This window comes from Schistocerca serialis, chromosome 11 (assembly GCF_023864345.2).
Source record: "Schistocerca serialis cubense isolate TAMUIC-IGC-003099 chromosome 11, iqSchSeri2.2, whole genome shotgun sequence".
Lineage (NCBI taxonomy): Eukaryota > Metazoa > Arthropoda > Insecta > Orthoptera > Acrididae > Schistocerca > Schistocerca serialis.
The window spans coordinates 64,804,674-64,822,686 of record NC_064648.1 but is presented as its reverse complement, the minus strand read 5'-3'; the positions used below and the strand labels follow the sequence as shown (position 1 = coordinate 64,822,686).

Below are 18,013 nucleotides of genomic sequence, written 5' to 3'. Positions count from 1 at the left end.
TCATGTGATGCATTACACGACAGATTAGTAATTCGGCTGTACTAGGAGAAGGAAGGAGGAGGAACAGAAGTGATAAAGGTGATCACATTTGGTAGTTGGATACTGAATGATCACCAGCTCCTGTTTTTTCAGAATACCTCTGTTGATTCAGGGAAAAGAATTTTTCTGGCTACTTCAAATGCATGACATTTTCATATCAAGCAATGTTACACTCTTGTAAAAGAAATCCCAAAGGAATAAGGCAGCCTGAAAGGGTTAATACCACCACTGGATGGTAAAGAAAAGTAAAACATGCTAAAATGAAATAATTATGTATTATCCACAAATAATGATAAAAGACTAACAAGTATGAAACAATCCTACAGTTCTTCCTTATCTGAATAAGTAGTCTGCCCCCAGTAGCTGAGTGATCAGCACAACAGAATGTCAATCCTAAGAGCCCAGGTTCGATTCCCGGCTGGGTCAGAAATTTTGTCCACTCAGGGACTGCGTTTTGTGTTGTCCTAATCATCATCATTTCATCCCCATCGATGCGAAAGTCGCTGAAGTGGCGTAAAATCAAAAGACTTGCACCCAGCAAATGGTCTACTTGACAGGAGGCCCTAGCCACACAACATTTACATTTATCTGAATAAGAAAACAAAAAAAATCTTGTGGTATGCATTAATCTGAAGAATAGCACTTGACACAAAAAGCTGCTTCATCCTTTTTTAAATGTATCCTGCATTCTGAAAATATCAAACGTTGACCCTATGGGATTGTTACCTCCAGTTGAGAACAAAGGAAATTTCCTATAGCTCAGTGTAATGGGTAATACATAAGGAAATAAATCAGGATTAAAATGAATGAAATAGAGCAACAACATTGGGGTCCTCTGAATTAATGTAGCGTTGATATCAACTGTTATTGTGTGAATGGTTAAATACACACATCAAAAAAAGTTTTGCATCACCTCGGTTCTGAAAGGTCTGGAACCTGTACAGAAAATTGGAACAGAGATCAACATAAACATCATTTCTGCCCATTTTATTGTTCATCAAAACCACACCTTGCATGTTGTACCACCATCCAGTGAGACATTCAGAGGGTGATGGTCCAGACTGCTGTACACACTGAAATGTCTAATATCCAGAAGCACATCATCTTGCATTGATGCATGCCTGTATTCATTGTGACATACTATCCACAAGTTCATCAAGGCACTGTTGGTCCAGATTGTCCCAATCCTCAATGGCAATTCAGAATAGATCCCTCAGAGTGGTTGGTGTGTCATGTCATCCATAAACAGCCCTTTTCAATCTATCCCAGGCATGTTTGATAGGGTTCATCTTTGGAGAACATGTTGGCCACTCTAGTCAAGTGATATCGTCATACTGAAGGAAGCCATTCACAATACGTGCATGATGCGGGTGTGAATTGTCGTCCATGAAGATCAATGCCTCGCCAATATGCTGCTGATATGGTTGCACTATCGGTAGGAGGATGGCGTTCACGTATTGTACAGCTATTTTGGTGCCTTCCATGACCACTAGCGGCATATGTCGGCCCCACATAACGCAACCCAAAAACAGCAGGGAACCTCCACCTTGCTTTACTCGCTGGACAGTGTACCTAAGGCTTTCAGCCTGACCAGGTTGCCTCCAAACATGTTTCCCCTGATCGTGTGGTTCAAGGCATATGTGGCACTCATCAGTGAAGAGCACATTAAGCCAATCCTTAGTGGTCCATTTGGCATGTCGCTGAGCCCATCTGTGCTGCACTGCATGGTGTCATGTTTGCAAAGATGTACCTTGCCAAGTTACCGTCTCTCTGTATCTCCTCCATGTCCAAACAACATTGCTTTGGTTCACTCTGAGAGACTTCCCTTGTTGAGAGCCCTTCCTGGCACAAAGCAACTATGTGGACACAATTGAACCATGGTACTGACCGTCTAGGCAAGGTTGAACTACAGACAACATGATCCGTGTACGACCTTCTTGGTGGAATTACTAGAACTGTTGGACCCTCTCCATCTAACAGGTGCTGGTCTTATTGGCATCTCTGAACAGACTAAGGGACTGTGACTGTGATACAATATCCACAGTCAGCATCTATCTTCAGTAATTCTGAGAACTGGGGTGATACAAAACTTTTTTTGATGTGTGTATAAACAATTAAAGAAACAAATGTCAGTAGAAAATTATAAAACAAATATTACAAATACATGAAAATAATTTAATTGCAGTCCATAAAATACATAAGTAATGACACAATATTTCACAGGGGACTGATAAAATATGTTAAATAGTGTAAACATACCTATAAACTCAAAGAATGAATTCAATTTCACAAAATATGCAAGTAGGCATCATCATCCACACCTTCATAAAAGATGCATCTGCATGATATCTGGTCCATGAACTAAATTACAGATACCATTCAGCCTGTTTCAATGATATTTTAAAACACACCTCAAATGAACATCTGAGAATGAATTTTTCTTCTGAATATGAAACACTATATTACTAGAGTACAGCCTAATAAACCACCCTATTTAAAAGAACTGAAAAGTATACATATATTGTGAACTTTCAAGGGCCCAGCGTAATTTTGCAGATATGAAACAAATACTTAATACATACAAATATACAATTTAAGATGTCTACTTTCGCCAAAACAGTTTTTACATGATTCTTATTCCTTGTTTTTTACAATATCTGCACTCATTTCCACATGTAAGATGATACACGTTCATTTGTGTAAACATTGTTAACTAAACACAACTCTGTAGCCTTTAAATGTCTCCAAAGAAATATCTTTCACAATAGTCACATTTCTCCTCTACACCATGCAGGCTATTACTTTCAAACAAAATGCTAGCCCTGATAATAGATTCAGTCTTAACTCTGTAATACACCCCGCACATTAACTGATCTATTGACCTAATATTAGCTGTAAGAAACCTGACACTGCAGCTAACAGTCTTAGAACCACAGCACTTCTCCAATATATACTACTGATTTCGGCCGATTTAGGCAGATCAGTGATGTTCATTAATTCACACATGAAACGAATCTCATAGAAGAATGTCTTTTTTATTAATATCATCAATAACACCTATTTCATTCCCTATGGTTTTCAGATTTATATAATGTCTTGTAATTATTTATTACTGCATGCTTCCCAAGATAACCAGTAAGTGAAACGCATTTGCACAGGTGTCAGTTTTGTTTGGTCTCTCATCAGTATCTATTAATGTGTGCCTTTGAAACCATTAGATGGAATAACAGCTGACCCACATACATCTCATTTATGTGCCCTTTCACCAATATGAATTATAGTGTGCCTCTTGAGATTATTAGACTGTCTAAAGGAATTCCCACAGACATCACACTTATGTGCTCCCTCGCCAACACGTATTAGCACATGCCCATTGAGAACATACAAGTGATTAAAGGCTTTTCCACAAACGTCACATTTTTATGGCCTCAAGCCATTGTGTGTTAATAAATGCTGCTTAAGATGACGTGCCTTAGTGAAAGATTTCCCACAGAAACATTTGTGTGGTCTCTCGCCAGTATGAATGAACTCGTGCTTTTTGAGATTGCTAGACTCTGTGAACGATTTACCACAGATGTCACATTTATGTGGTTTCAGGCCAGTGTGTGTTAATGCGTGATGCTTGAGATGGTAAAGATAATGAAAGGCTTTACCACACACGTCACATTTGTGTCGACTCTCGCCAGTATGTAGTACTGCGTGTTTCTTGAGGCTATTAGACTGAATGAAAGCTTTCCCACAGATAACACATTTGTGTGGTCTCTCGTTAGTATGTGTTAATACATGTTTCTTGAGATTACCAGACTCCGTGAAGGATTTTCCACAGACACCACATTTATGACGTTTTTCGCCAGTATGTATGAATTCATGCTTCTTGAGGTGACCAGACTGAGTAAAGGCTTTTCCACAAATTTCGCATTTGTGCGTTCTTTCGCTATGTGTTAATTCATGTGTCTTCAGACAATAAATCCGTGTAAAAGATTTACCACAAAAATCACATTTGTGACGTCTCTCACCAGTGTGTAGTAAGATGTGTTTCTTGAGAGAACCAGACGCAGTGAAAGATTTCCCACAGACAGAACATTTATGTGGCCTCTCGACAGTGTATGCTAGCGTATTTTTATTGGCTTGAGCAGATGGAGTGAACAGTTCCTCACAAAACTCAAATGTGTGTGGTGTCTCGCCAGTGGACACTACTTCACAGAACTGGAGACTATCATATTCATAAGAAAGAGTGCTTTGTTGATGACATTTCTCTCGACTTTTCAACTTTTGCACCACAGAATGCTTGCTGAGGCTGTCACGGGAGGTAAATACTCCGCCACACCACATACAGATATTCTCAGGTGGCTCTACTCCATCAATGTGAATGAATACATGCATTGTGAGACTGTATTTTGATGAAAACGACTGCTGGCATGAACTACATGTGAAGACATTTTCCTCAAAATTGTAATTACTACTAGAGCAAAAGGCAATTTGCTCCTGAGAGGAAGAAACTTGCCTCGGTGTTCTAATTCCTACAGAATGTGCTGATCTCTCTGCAGCAATGTCCAGCTCATCACCAGTTGCTCCCTGGAGACATGTTTCTTCACCAGTGGTTTTAATCAGTCTGAAGCATTAACAAAAGAGCAGTAAATATCTTAATTTTCTGTACACAGAAAAACATTATTTTAGATTCAAAAATTCTTAGTTGGAATGGATAGTGAATTTATAGCATGCACATAAAGAAATACACATTGATTCACAATTTCTGAGTTGAGACTATTTTTTGCAGGTGGAGTCTCCACATTGATTTGCCAGCTTGTGTAGCACAGAACTGCATTCATACTGATGTGCTAGTAATAAATCATTCATTTCGTTAAACAAGTTGTTTTTCAGAAGCCTTGTTTATGAAAAAATTTCATTTACCACTTCACATGATTTTTTAGCTACTTACAGCAAACATTTTTGGCTCTAAATGGAGAATCCACGATGAAAGCTTCCCAATAACAGGTAATATAACCAAACTATCAGTACTTGGCCGCATGGCACTCAGTGAACAAGTTCAGTTTATACATAATGTGGTACCTTGAAGCAGCAAGCTCACAATTAGATTTTATGTACAATTCGTAAATATCTTCCATTTCATTAGACCACCTGTTACAGCAACAATAAGTAGAATATCTGAAAGAAAGACATTCTTTTTTGCATCTTAGTCTTTTAATAACAACGCATTTTGCTGTTGTTTGCCGTCTTTAGATCATCTACAGGGATAACAAAATAAACAGAAATTAGGTTATGGTCCTACTTCCACATTCTAAATGCAAATCAGGAATTGTTACCTGTCCTCCAAATTTCCCTCTTACAATATACATCCGAAACAATATAAAACAGCTCTGTACTAGACTGGAGCATATGTCAAATCAGATGGATCCACCGAGGCCTTTCCCTTTTCAACATTTTAAAAACCATAAAATGGCTCTGTGCTGGACTTAAGCACACATTTAACAAGATGAACCCACATTGTCTGTCGAATTGGAAGAATATTTAGCATGAGATCTAGCAAGCATTTGTTAAACTAAAACATCACGTAAAGTAGCATCCTACATTTGCTGAACATTTGGAGACTGCAGGGGACCAGTCACCCCAATTTATGATCTCTGCATCTCATGTTGAGCTCAGAAAGGCAAAAAGCTTGATTTATTGGAAGAGTTGGAAATCCTAGAGTACACGTGTACTGTCAACAAACAATTTTTGACTGATTCACTAGCAGAAATCACGGTCACTATCATTTGGTGATATCAGTTCTTAACACTTTTAGACAAGTTTCGTTATGCTCTTCTAATGAGTTCCATTTCAGTTTATTAACTTCCCCTGAAGTGAATCATTCTTGACATATTTTTAAACTCAAGTCGGGACTTGCTGTTTTAACAAACTTTTCTATCCTCAGTTATTGGAATGACGTCCATCCTTGATGCTTAACTTAGTTTTATTTAGTTATGGCTGATGTTACTACTTGGTTCACTTGGAGTAATTTAGAGGTTTCTATTTGGGCAACAGTGTTCTGATTAATTGCAATCATTTAATTTCGTTTTAGTGAACCAATCATTATTGGACCTTTTTCGTAAGCATTAAACATCACACTGGTCACATAACTGCTTTGAGCGCCACCTAAGTATGTCCTCCACAGACACTATACGCAAGCCTCATTCCGCTGTGTGGCCGCTTCATATTCCATCTGTGACGTTACACTGTCACTACTGTGTATTTTGTTTAAATCTGTACACTTCAGTGTGAGTGTGGTCCTACCATTTAACCATTCCGGCATGCTGGTGACTTCACTTATATATTTCTCATTCATTTTGATTATTTATTTTGTATTCATACCTGCAGTTACACATTACATTAGTTGTTTTTGGCTAGATCTCTGCTGGTTCATTTCACCTGACACATGCTTCAATGTAGCTCAGAGCAATTTGATGGTTTTTACAATTTGAAAAAAGGAGGTCTCGACAGGTCCATCTGATTTGATGCATGTTTCAGTCTAGCACAAAGCAGTTTTATTATATTTAGAACATTGCAAAAGGAAAATTTTAAATTCAATAAAACTTCCTAATTTTACATCCACAGGGATACTATGCAACTCACACGTAAGTGCCTGGCAGAGGGTTCACTGAACCATCTTCACACTAATACCCTATTAGTCCACTCTTTAAAAGCACATGGAAAAACTAACACCTACATCTTTCTGTGTGAGCTCTGGCTTCAATTACTTTATTATGATGATCGTTTCCCCCTAAGTAGGTTTCTGTCAAATGTTGATGATTGAAATTTCCTGAGAAAGTACTGCAGCAACGAAAAACGCCTTTGTTGAAAGGATTTCCACCCCAAACCCTATATTATGTCTGTGACACTCTCTCTCCTATTTCTCCATAGTATAAAATGCGCTGCCCTTCATTGAACTTTCTTGATGTGCTCCATTAATCCTTTGTGGTAAGGATCCCACACTGGTCAGCTGTACTTCATTGTGTAGTGTAGGCAGTCCCTTTAATAGATCTGTTGCATCTACCAATAAAACACAGTCTTTGGTTCGCCTTCCCCACAGCGTTTTCTATATTTTTTTTTCAGTTCCAGTTGTTTGTAATTGCAATACCTAGGTATTTAGTTAATCTGATGGGCTTTAAATATGATTGCTTTATTGTGTAACTTAAGTTTAATAGATTCCTTTGAGCATCCTTGGATGACCTCACACTTTTCATTATTTAGGGTGAATTGCTGAATTTTGCACAATACTGATATATTGTCTTCATCGTTTTGATCTTCTGATAACTTTACTAGTCGATAAATGACAGCATCATCTGCAAACAGCTGCACCTGGTAGCTGCAGGTCTGAGACGTGTTGCCACACTCGTGCAGCTACCCCCATCGCAGGTTTGAGTCATCCCCTGGGCACGGGTGTGTGTGTGTGTGTGTGTGTGTGTGTGTGTGTGTGTGTGTGTGTGTGTGTGGTCCTTAGCGTCAGTTAGTTTAAGTTAGATTAAATAGTGTGCAAGCCTAGCGACCGATGACATCAATAGTTACCACCACCACCATCACCACCACCACCACCGTCGCCACCACTGCCGCCGCCTGCAAAAAACCTAAAACAGTTGCTGAGATTGTCTCTTAAATCGTTTATATAGATAAGGAACAACAGAGGACCTATAACACAAATCACTTCTCTTTTATTCCACGACTTTCTGTCCATTACTACAAAATGTGACCTTTCTGACAGGAAATCATGAATCTAGTTGCGTAACTGAGTCGACATTCCATAAGTGCGAAATTTGATTACAGGCTGCTTGTTGGGTATGGTATCTTAAGCCTTCTGGAAATCTATAAATAAGGAATCAATTTAAAATCCCTAGTTGATAGCATTCAACACTTCATGTGGGTAACGAGCTATTTGTGTTTCACAGGAATGACGTTTTTTAAATCCATGTTGACTATGTGTCAAGAACATTCTGTTTGAGGTAAATCATATGTTTGAACGCTATATAAATGTTCCAGAATCCTGCTGCATATCGACATTAATGACACTGGCCTATAATTTAGTAGATTACTCCTATTGCCTTTCTTGAATATTGGTGTGACCTATGCAAATTTCGTCAAGCAAGCGGTTGATAGGTTTGGAGCTATTGCACCAACATACTCTGGAAGGAACCTAATTCGTATAAAATCTGGACCAGAAGACTTGCTCTCATTAAGTAATTTAAGTGGCTTCGCTACTCTGAGGACAACTACTTCTAAGTTACTCGTGTTGGCAGCTGTTCCTGATTTGAAGTCTGGTATATTTACTTACCTTATTTAGTGAAGGAATTTCGGAAGGCTCTTCAGCAGCAGTGACATTGATGGTATTTCTATTACTATCATGCAGAGGAACCACTGATTGTGTCTTGCCACTTTCATACTTTACATAGGGCATACACTCTTTGGATTTTCTGCCACGTTTCGAGACAAAGTTTCACTGTGGAAATTATTATAAGCATGAAACACAGAAGTCTGCTCTAAACTTTGAGCTTCTGTAAAAGATCGCCAATCTTCTGGATTCTGCGTTCGTTTAAATTTGGCATGCTTTTTTGGTTGTTTCTGCAAGGAAAACGATTTAGGTATCTGTATGGTGCGGAAATTGGCAATTGAAGCTAAATAATGAAACGAGTGAAGTTATCCACACGAGTGCTAAAAAGAGTCCGTTGAACTTCTGTTACACAATAAATCAATCGAATCTAAAGGCTGTAAATTCAACTAAATACCCAGGAATTAAAATTATGAACAAGTCAAATTGGGAAGAACACACAGAAAATGCTCTAGCGAATGCTAATCAAACACTGTTCTACTTGCCTACACTACACTTGTCCATCCTCTTTTGGAGTGCTGCTGCATGCTGTGGGATACTTATCAAATAGGATTAATGGAGTACATCAAGAAAGCACAAAGAAGCCAAGCACGTTTAGAATTATCGAGAAATATAGCACAGAGTGTCACACACATGATACAGAATTTGGTGTGGAAACCATTAAGACAAAAGTGTTTCTGATTATGGCAGGATGTTCTGACGAAATTTCAGTCACCAATTTCCTCCTCCAAATGTGAAAGTATTTTGTTGACAACGATCAGAATAACAAAGGGAGATCAGAGCTTGCAAGGAAAGACACAGGTGTTGAACTTTGCCATCCATTGTTCAAGGTGGAATAATAGAGAATTAGTGTGAAGGTGGTTCGATGAACCCTCTACCATGTATTTAAGTGTTCAAATGTGTGTGAATTCCTAAGAGACCAAACTGCTGAGGTCATCAGTCCCTAGACTTACACACTACTTAAACTAACTTATACTAAGAACAACACACACACCCATGCCCGAGGGAGGAGTCGCATCTCGGGCAGGAGGGTCACAAAATCTGTGGCAAGGCGGCTCAAACTGCTCAGCCACTCCACACGGCATTTAAGTGTGATTTGCAGAGTAGCCATAAAGATGTAGATGAACATTTTTCCGACTTATTTTGTGTCTTTAGTTAATTTATTTAGTATAAACCTCTCAACTGTTGTTGGTACTATTCCTTTGAATTCAGTCCACAAGTGGCCTCCCCTTACATTGTTAGTCTGGAAGGATTTAGAATTGTACAAACTAGGACTGTACATTAATTTTTGCTTATACTCTTATCCCTATACATAATCCAAAGATGAACCACAAAGATGAAATGCGTTTTTATTTAAAGACTTTTTAATTAAAAAAATGATGTACAACATTGTGGCAGCAAGTACATGGGTATAGTTTATTACTGCATGAATGTGGTCCTAATTCATTCATGTGCTACAGCATGGAATCTTCATGCTACAGCCTAGATGGATGGTATTATGATGATATGCTGAGGCTTACCTTGTTCCTTTGTTTTTTATCATAATAATCGAGAAAGAGAGCATTGGGGACTAAGGGTTGAAGGATCTCATGACTTTGTGTGTGATGAAACACTTTAAGAGGTCTTCTTTAAGTTCCTAAGGAACTGTAGACTCGGTAACAACGACTGTGAAATAGAACAGGCAAGTACACATTTGTGCATACTGTAGTGTAAATGTTTGTTCTGGCTGAGAAAACAATCGGAGCATAACTTAACAGATTAATCGACAGCTTGAGAACAGAGTGCAAACAAAGAAACAAAAAAAGCTTTACAGAAAACCTGAGTTCCCTTTTTCATAAGTCCCCTAATTTTACTGTAATAACTGGTGGAGACTTTAATCATCCAACAATTAATTGGGAAAGTTACAGTTTTGTTAGTCATGGACATAATACATCCTGTGAAACTTTACTAAATGCCTTCTCTGAAAACTACCTAGAGCAGATAGTTAGAAACCCCACTCATGAAAGAAATGTATTGGATCTAATGGCAATAAATGAACCTGACCTCTTTGAGGATGTCCACATCAAAACCGGTATCAGTGACCATGATGCGGTTGTGGCAACAATGATAACCAAAGTGCAAAGGAAAACTAAAACAAGCACAAAGATATAAATGTTCAATAAACCAAATAAAAAATCGGTAATGTCATATATGAAACAGGAACTTGAAACTTTCAGCACAGGGCAGGAGCATGTAGAGGAACTCTAGCTCAAGTTTAAAAGAATAGTTGAACACACACTGGACAGATATGTACCCAGTCAAACAGTTCATAATGGGAGGGAGCATCCATGGTATACGGCAACTGTAATGAAACTTCTAAAGACGCAGAGATTACTGCATCATAGGTGTAAAATAAAGCATAGGGCTATAGATATAGAGATGCTAAATGAAACACCTTTGCCTATCAAGAGAGCAATGGCTACCATAGCAGAATACTGTCAAGTGATCTTCCACAGAACCCAAAAAAATTCTGGATGTATGTAAAGGCTGTTAGTGGGACCAAAGTTTGTGTCCAATACCTAGTGAATGAGATGCTGAAATGAGGAACTTATATTCAGGGTACCAAAGCAAAAGCTGAAATGCTTAGCTCCATTTTCAAATGTTCCTTTACAAAGGAAAACACTTGAGAATTGTCACCAATTTAATCCTTGTACCACTGAAAAGATGAATGAGATAAGCATTGGTGTCAGTGATGTTGAGAAACAGCTGCAATCATGAAAACTGGGCAAAGCTCCAGTGCCTGCTGGAATCCCTATCAGATTCTATACTGATTTTCCTACTGAGTTAGCCCCTCTTCTAACTATAATCTATCATAGCTCCCTCGAACAAAAAACTGTGCACAGTTGTTGGAAATTGGCACAGATAACATCTGTCTATATGAAGGGTAGTAGAAGTAATCCACAAAACTACCATTCAATATCCTTGACATCAATTTGTTGTAGATTCTTGGAACATAGTCTCAGCTCAAACAGAATGAGATATCTTAAACTGAATGACCACCTCAGTACCCACCAGCACGGACCTGGAAAACAGCGATCATGTGAAACCCAACTGCACTTTCTCGCATAACATATAGAAAGCTTTAGATCAAGGTAATCGGGCAGATGCAGTATTTCTTGATTTCCAATAAGCACTTGACTCAGTACGACACCTGCACTTATTTTCAAAAGTACAAACATATGGGGATCAAGTGAAATTTGTGACTGGAAAGAGGAATTTTTGGAAGGGAGGACACAGCATGTCATCTTGGATAGTGTCAGTCAGATGTAGAAATAATTTCAGGTGTGCCCCAGGGAAGTGCAACCAGTCTACAAAGGAGATTGTTTACAAATCACTTGTGTGGTCATTTCTAGAATATTGCTAAATGTGTGGGTGCCATACCAGATAGGACTAACAGGGGATGCTGAACATAAATGGAGAAGGGCAACATGAATGGTCATAGGTTTGTTTAATCCATGGGAGAGTGTCACAGAGATATTAAAGGAACTGAATTTAAAGAGACTCTTCAAAACAGATGTAACATATCCCAAGAAAGTCTGTTAGCAAAGTTTCAGGAATTGGCTTTAAATGATTACTCTATGAATATACAACAACCCCCTACCTATCACTTATATAGGGATCATGATGATAAGATTAGAATAATTACCGCATGCACAAAGTCATTCAAAGAATCATTCTTCCCATGTTCCATACATGAATGGAACAACATGAAATGCTAATACTTTTACAATGGCATGTATCATCTGCCATGCACCTCACTGTGGTTTGCAGAGTACAACTGTCGATGTAACTACAGAAAGGAGGGACCACAAGGAGCTGACTGCAGACAAACTTTTTAGGACATTAATTTGAAGCCCCTTTTTGAAATACTGGATATACTCTGTGAGTTAATGAAGTTGAGTCACATGCAGACCAACTGCTAACAATGGTTTCATGTGATTTCACAGAAACAGGCATTGAATACATGTAATGAAGGTTTAGCAATATTGCATAGCTAGTGCTTGCCCATGCTGCAACTGACAGTACATAAAACACTTCATGTAGTCTAGAAGGGTGAACTCTAGAACGTGAACTGGCCATGACTAAAAAATATGTCAATCAAGAGATAACAGGTGTTTTGTTGTCTTGGTCTGTATCTCGACAACGGCCTGACTTACGCACCAAATCAAAGCAGAGCCTGAAAGACACAATAATTAAGAACATGACTATCAGTGCTGCCTCTCTTCAGTACAGAATACCATCTGGGCAGTAACATGAAGCCGTCCTAATGGCTCAAGTTTCATTCAGAGCACATAAACAGGCAGGAAGTGGTGGTATTAACCCTCAGAAGAATGCAGTGGGGAATACGTTTATGACTCCAAGTGAATACAACAGTTGGATATTCGAAAAAGATAAGCCATTTATTGGGTATGAAGAGAAAATTCAGAAAAAGTGCAGGAAATAATTTTAGATGCAATACACAAAAGAATTGCAGTAGACAGATGGGTAGACATGGTATTTCATATAATACAAACAAGATGAAAACTTGTTTGGTGAGATTGGAACTCCAGAACAAGTAATTCTTCATTTCAGGAGCATGAACCTTGGTTCTTAATAATATTTTGTCCATATACAAAATTCTGTGGTCCAAAGAGGTGTCTGACTCTTGTAGTACCTCTCAAAGATCCACTCACAAGGGCTACTGGCATACTACAGGAAAATGCATGCAATGCAATACTGCAAGGATAACAGTGTGAAATGGTGATAGGAAATCCAAATGCTTACCACCTGGAAGAATGTGACACATGCAGCACAGATGCAAGATGATCCAGCTCTCATAAGAAGAGTAAAGCGAAGCACATTCTTTCTAGGCCATCTCAGGTACTGCTCCCCTCCCCCCCCCCTCTACCCCCCCCCCCCCCCAATAATTATGGAAGTTTGCTGAAGGATAAGTGTGAAGCCTGTCACAAGATCATGGCCACATGGGAAGGTACCTTTGATTAAACTGACAATGAAGCAGTGTGTTCTGAGGAGAAAAGATGAGGATGAAGGTTCCTGGTTTTGGGCCAGATGTAAAAAAAACTTCTCCAATTGCCTCACAGGACAATACAACGGTATAAAATTTACTGCCTGCTACAGTTAGAGACTTGAGTCTGTCATAAAGTTAGTGCCTGAAACTGAGTGAGAGGTGTAGAAATATCTACATATCTTTCCAAGGTCATTGCATGCAGTAGACATTTGTGTATGGTTATAGATAAGTGATAGAATTATACTATAGATTAGATGATAAAAATTATTAAAGTGCCATAAATATATACAACAGAGTACACAGAATCCACCTTTAATAACAGAGGTTCAGCATAATCTATATTCTTAACTTTGATATAATATACTAACACATTACAATATTACTGAAGAGATATAGTTGTTGGTTAATGACATATTAACATAGGTGGATAGTATCCTCATCATGTTATGCACAAATAATGTGAGAGATTGTAATAATAGATGTATACAAGCTGCTATAGTACCTAGCCAATAGTTAGAAAATAAATGCCATCAAATATAAAAATAAATAAAGACAACAGAGTACAAACAAAAGGTTCAAGAAACACATGGAGAAAACTGCAGACCACAGTTATTGAGCAAAAATTTTCTGAATTCTAAGGAAACAGGCAATGCACTGTCCAGTGAAAGAAAATAGCAATATCAAGAGGCAGAGTGAGCTACAGCTGTAGAGCAGCAGCTTGTGTAAATTACAAGAAATTAGATATCGAGCTCACAAAAGAATGTCCCCACTGACATTACAAAAAATACATTTCAGGAGAAGTAGTAACATTAACCTGAAAGCATTTCTCAAGGCCTTGGGTAGTTATTCCCAAGTTAAGGGAATTATGAAGTTACGCAAAAAAATTGGTGGTAAGTGGGAAAGGTACATCAAATAGCGCAAATTTCACCTTTAACCTTTAGGTTGTCGATATGTCAGGGCAATAATGCTACCAATGACTTTGAATGCATTACATAATTATGTCCCGCACCACCTCCTCTCTCCAGTCTCCAAGTAACTACAGCAGAATATTCTAGCACGTATCGAAATGAAGTACCCAATCTCAATGTAACCCCCAAACATGAGTCTTAGCTATGCTCAATGGTATACATACAATCTGAATTTCTTTTGCTTCATCTTCAGAAATATTTATCCAAAAAATTACAAAAAAAGGTGTATCTCCTATACCCAACATCTAAATTATCATTATGTCTCTCTCTCTCTCTCTCTCTCTCTCTCTCTCTCTCTCTCTCTCTCTCACACACACACACACACACACACACACACACCAAGAATAGTTCCAGATCTCTGATTATGGACTCAAATTGGAACTTTGCACAAAAGAACTATTTCTCAAAGTAGGTAAGATTTCAAGTGTAAAACACATGGGGCAGCACCAATATAACTTAATAGTTCTTCAGTACAAAAATATGCTTGGCTTGCACATTGGAAAACCAAGAGAAATTAAAGCACTTGCTGACAGTCGAAGTCCAACTTCTGCGCCATACTTTGATACTTTGCAAGGCATAGTGGAACTTCAAAAATGGCTCTAAGCACTATGGGACTTAACATTTGAGGTCATCAGTCCCCTAGACTTACAACTGCTTAAACCTAACTAACCTAAGGACATCACACACATCCATGCCCGGGGCAGGATTCGAACCTGCGACTGTAGCAGCAGCATGGTTCTGGACTGAGGCATCTAGAATCGTTCGGTCACAGTGGCCAGCACGGAGGAACTTCAAATTATGTTTTACCGCATATAAACTGTCTACATTACTTACAAAAATACACATTGCTGGCTTGTCGACACTATTGACATAACTTATAGGTCACTCAGAGTAGTTCAATCATTGTACCATGCATTAAATTAATCAAATATTGGCTCTGTAACATTGCCAAACACAGATGGGTGCTATTCCTATCTACCCTGTAGCATAAAATGCATCTGTGGGCGAGAATTACTTAAGGACACAATTTTTTTCTCATGTCTTAAATTCGTCAATAATCCTCCTTTAATTTGATGTCAAAGTCAGCCAAACAGTACGGTGATCTGATGTCAGGGTATTAGTCATTTTTCAGGGCGACTGTTTTCCAGTATAAGCATTTTAGATACTATTGAGTAGGGCAATGATGGTCAGTTGACATGATGACTTGTTACACAGCATGTGTATTTTGAGAAATAATACAATTCTATTTTGGTGCAAAGTTCGATTTTTCTCCACAATTAGAGATCTGTAACTCTGTGTGTGTGTGTGTGTGTGTGTGTGTGTGTGTGTGTGGTGTGTGTGTGTACTCGAAATTGTTTCTTATTTTGATATAAAATTTTATTTTGGTGGTGAAAAGTTTGTATTTTTGAGATCATCCTCTAATGTCTGTCTTCTTCCACCAAAGTCTTTGTTTATGTTTCATCTCTATCTTGACAAAAATCTAGTCAAACGTCTTTGTTCCTTCTTAAGATGGTGTTTAGTCAATTGGTTTGTACATTGGCTAAGTTGTCTGTTTTTTGATCATGTGTTCTGATCAGTTTCTTGGTGTTATTTACTAATAGATTATACAAAATACAATTTAAATGTTTTATAGAGTCTTGGAAACATAATTCCAGAAGTTAAATATTACAGCTTTTCTCGGAAGTTCAGTTAGTGCATAACCTCACATAGCTCCAGTTAAAATGCATATAAAAAGCAATATTAGGCTGTTAATAACATCGATTAACTGGCCCACTAAGAGTTACACAAAATTGCGGGAGCCTTTTAGATAACACGCACATCAAAAGAAGTTTTGCATCACCTCGGTTCCAGGAGTTCAGTAACCCGTACAGAAAACTGGAAGACAGACTAACATAAACATCATTTCTGCCCTTTTTACTGTTCATGAAAACCACACTTTGCATGTTGTACCACCACACAGTGAGACCTTCAGAGGTTGGTGGTCCAGATTGCTGTACACACCGGTATCTCTAATACCCAGTAGCACGTGCTCTGGCATTGATACATGCCTGTATTCATTGTGGCATACTGTCCACAAGTTCATCAAGGCACTGTTGGTCCAGATTGTCCCACTCCTCAATGGCGATTCGGCATAGATCCCTCAGAGTGGTTGGTGTGTCATGTCATCCATAAAAAGCCCTTTTCAATCTATCCCAGGCATGTTTGATAGGGTTCATGTTCAGAGAACATATTGGCCACTCTAGTTGAGCGATGTTGTTATCCTGAAAGAAGTCATTCACAAGATGTGCACGATGGGGGCGTGAATTGTCGTCCATGAAGACTAATACCTCACAAATATGCTGCCAATATGGTTGCACTATCGATTGGAGGATGGCATTCACATATTATAAGGCGCCTTCAATGACCACTAGTGGCATACTTCTGCCACACATAATGCCACCCCAAAATAGCAGGGAACCTCCACCTTGTTACACTCACTGGACAGAGTGTCTAAGGCTTTCAGCCCAACCGGGTTGCCTCCAAACACGTGTCTAACAAATGTCTGGTTGAAGGCATATGCGACACTCATCAGTGAAGAGAAATTGATGCCAATACTGAGCGGTCCATTTGGCATGTTGTTGGGCCCATACTTCATGGTGTCAAGGTAGGAAACATGGACCTCGTGATGGATGTTGGAGTGAAGTTGCGCATCATCCAGCCTATTGTGCACAGTATGAGTCATAACACGACATCCTGTGGCTGCACAAAAAGCATTATTCAACATGGTGGTGTTGCTGTCGGGGTCCCCTCCAGCCATAATCTGTAGGTAGCAGCCATTCACTGCAGTAGTACCCCTTCGGCGGCCTGAGCAAGGCATGGCATCATCAGTTCCCATCTCTCTGTATCTTCTCCATGTCCAAACGACATCACTTTGTTTCACTCAGAGACGCTGGACATTTCCCTTGTTGAGAGCCCTTCCTCGCACAAAGTAACAATGTGCATGTGATCGAACAGCTGTATTGACCATCTAGGCATTGTTGAACTACAGACAACATGAGCCATGTACCTCCTTCCTGGTGGAATGACTGGAACTGATCGGCTATCCGGCTCCCTCTATCTAATTGGCGCTGCTCATGAATGGTTGTTTACATCTTTGGGCAGTTTAGTGACCTCTCTGGACAGTCAAAGGGACTGCGTCTGTGATACAATATCCAGTCACGATCTATCTTCAGGAGTTCTGGGAACCAGGGTGATGCAAAGCTTTTTTTGATGTGTTTTTTCATTGACAAGAGTAGAGTCAACAGTGCTAGTGTAAGCAAAGTAATTTATGGCCCGTCCGACCGTGATGGACAACTTCTTAAAGTCAATAACATTAGACTGTGTGATGAAGTCTCCCACACCTATTGGTCCTATGGACTTACAAAGACTGAAACTATGTCTGCCTTTAATTACCATTTGACACAGATAGATTGGGCTCCAGTGTATAGTTCATCAGATGTTTATGTTAAATTTAACCTTTTTTTAAATAAATTTCTTCTATGTTTGAAATGGCCTTCTCAAAAAAGACTTGCAGAAAGAACAATGAGGTTTCTTCCAGTAAAC

The 18,013-nt window shown here is 38.9% G+C and overlaps 1 protein-coding gene across 1 annotated transcript in view; it reads right to left on the bottom strand.

Moving 5' to 3' along the window:
* Positions 1 to 18,013, bottom strand: part of LOC126427264 (uncharacterized) — a 121,088-nt gene that overhangs the window by 8,098 nt on the left and 94,977 nt on the right. The window contains exon 8 of the mRNA XM_050089517.1: positions 4,544 to 4,651. Within this exon, the coding sequence (XP_049945474.1) occupies positions 4,544 to 4,651 (108 nt within the window). The remainder of the gene's footprint in view (positions 1 to 4,543; positions 4,652 to 18,013) is intronic.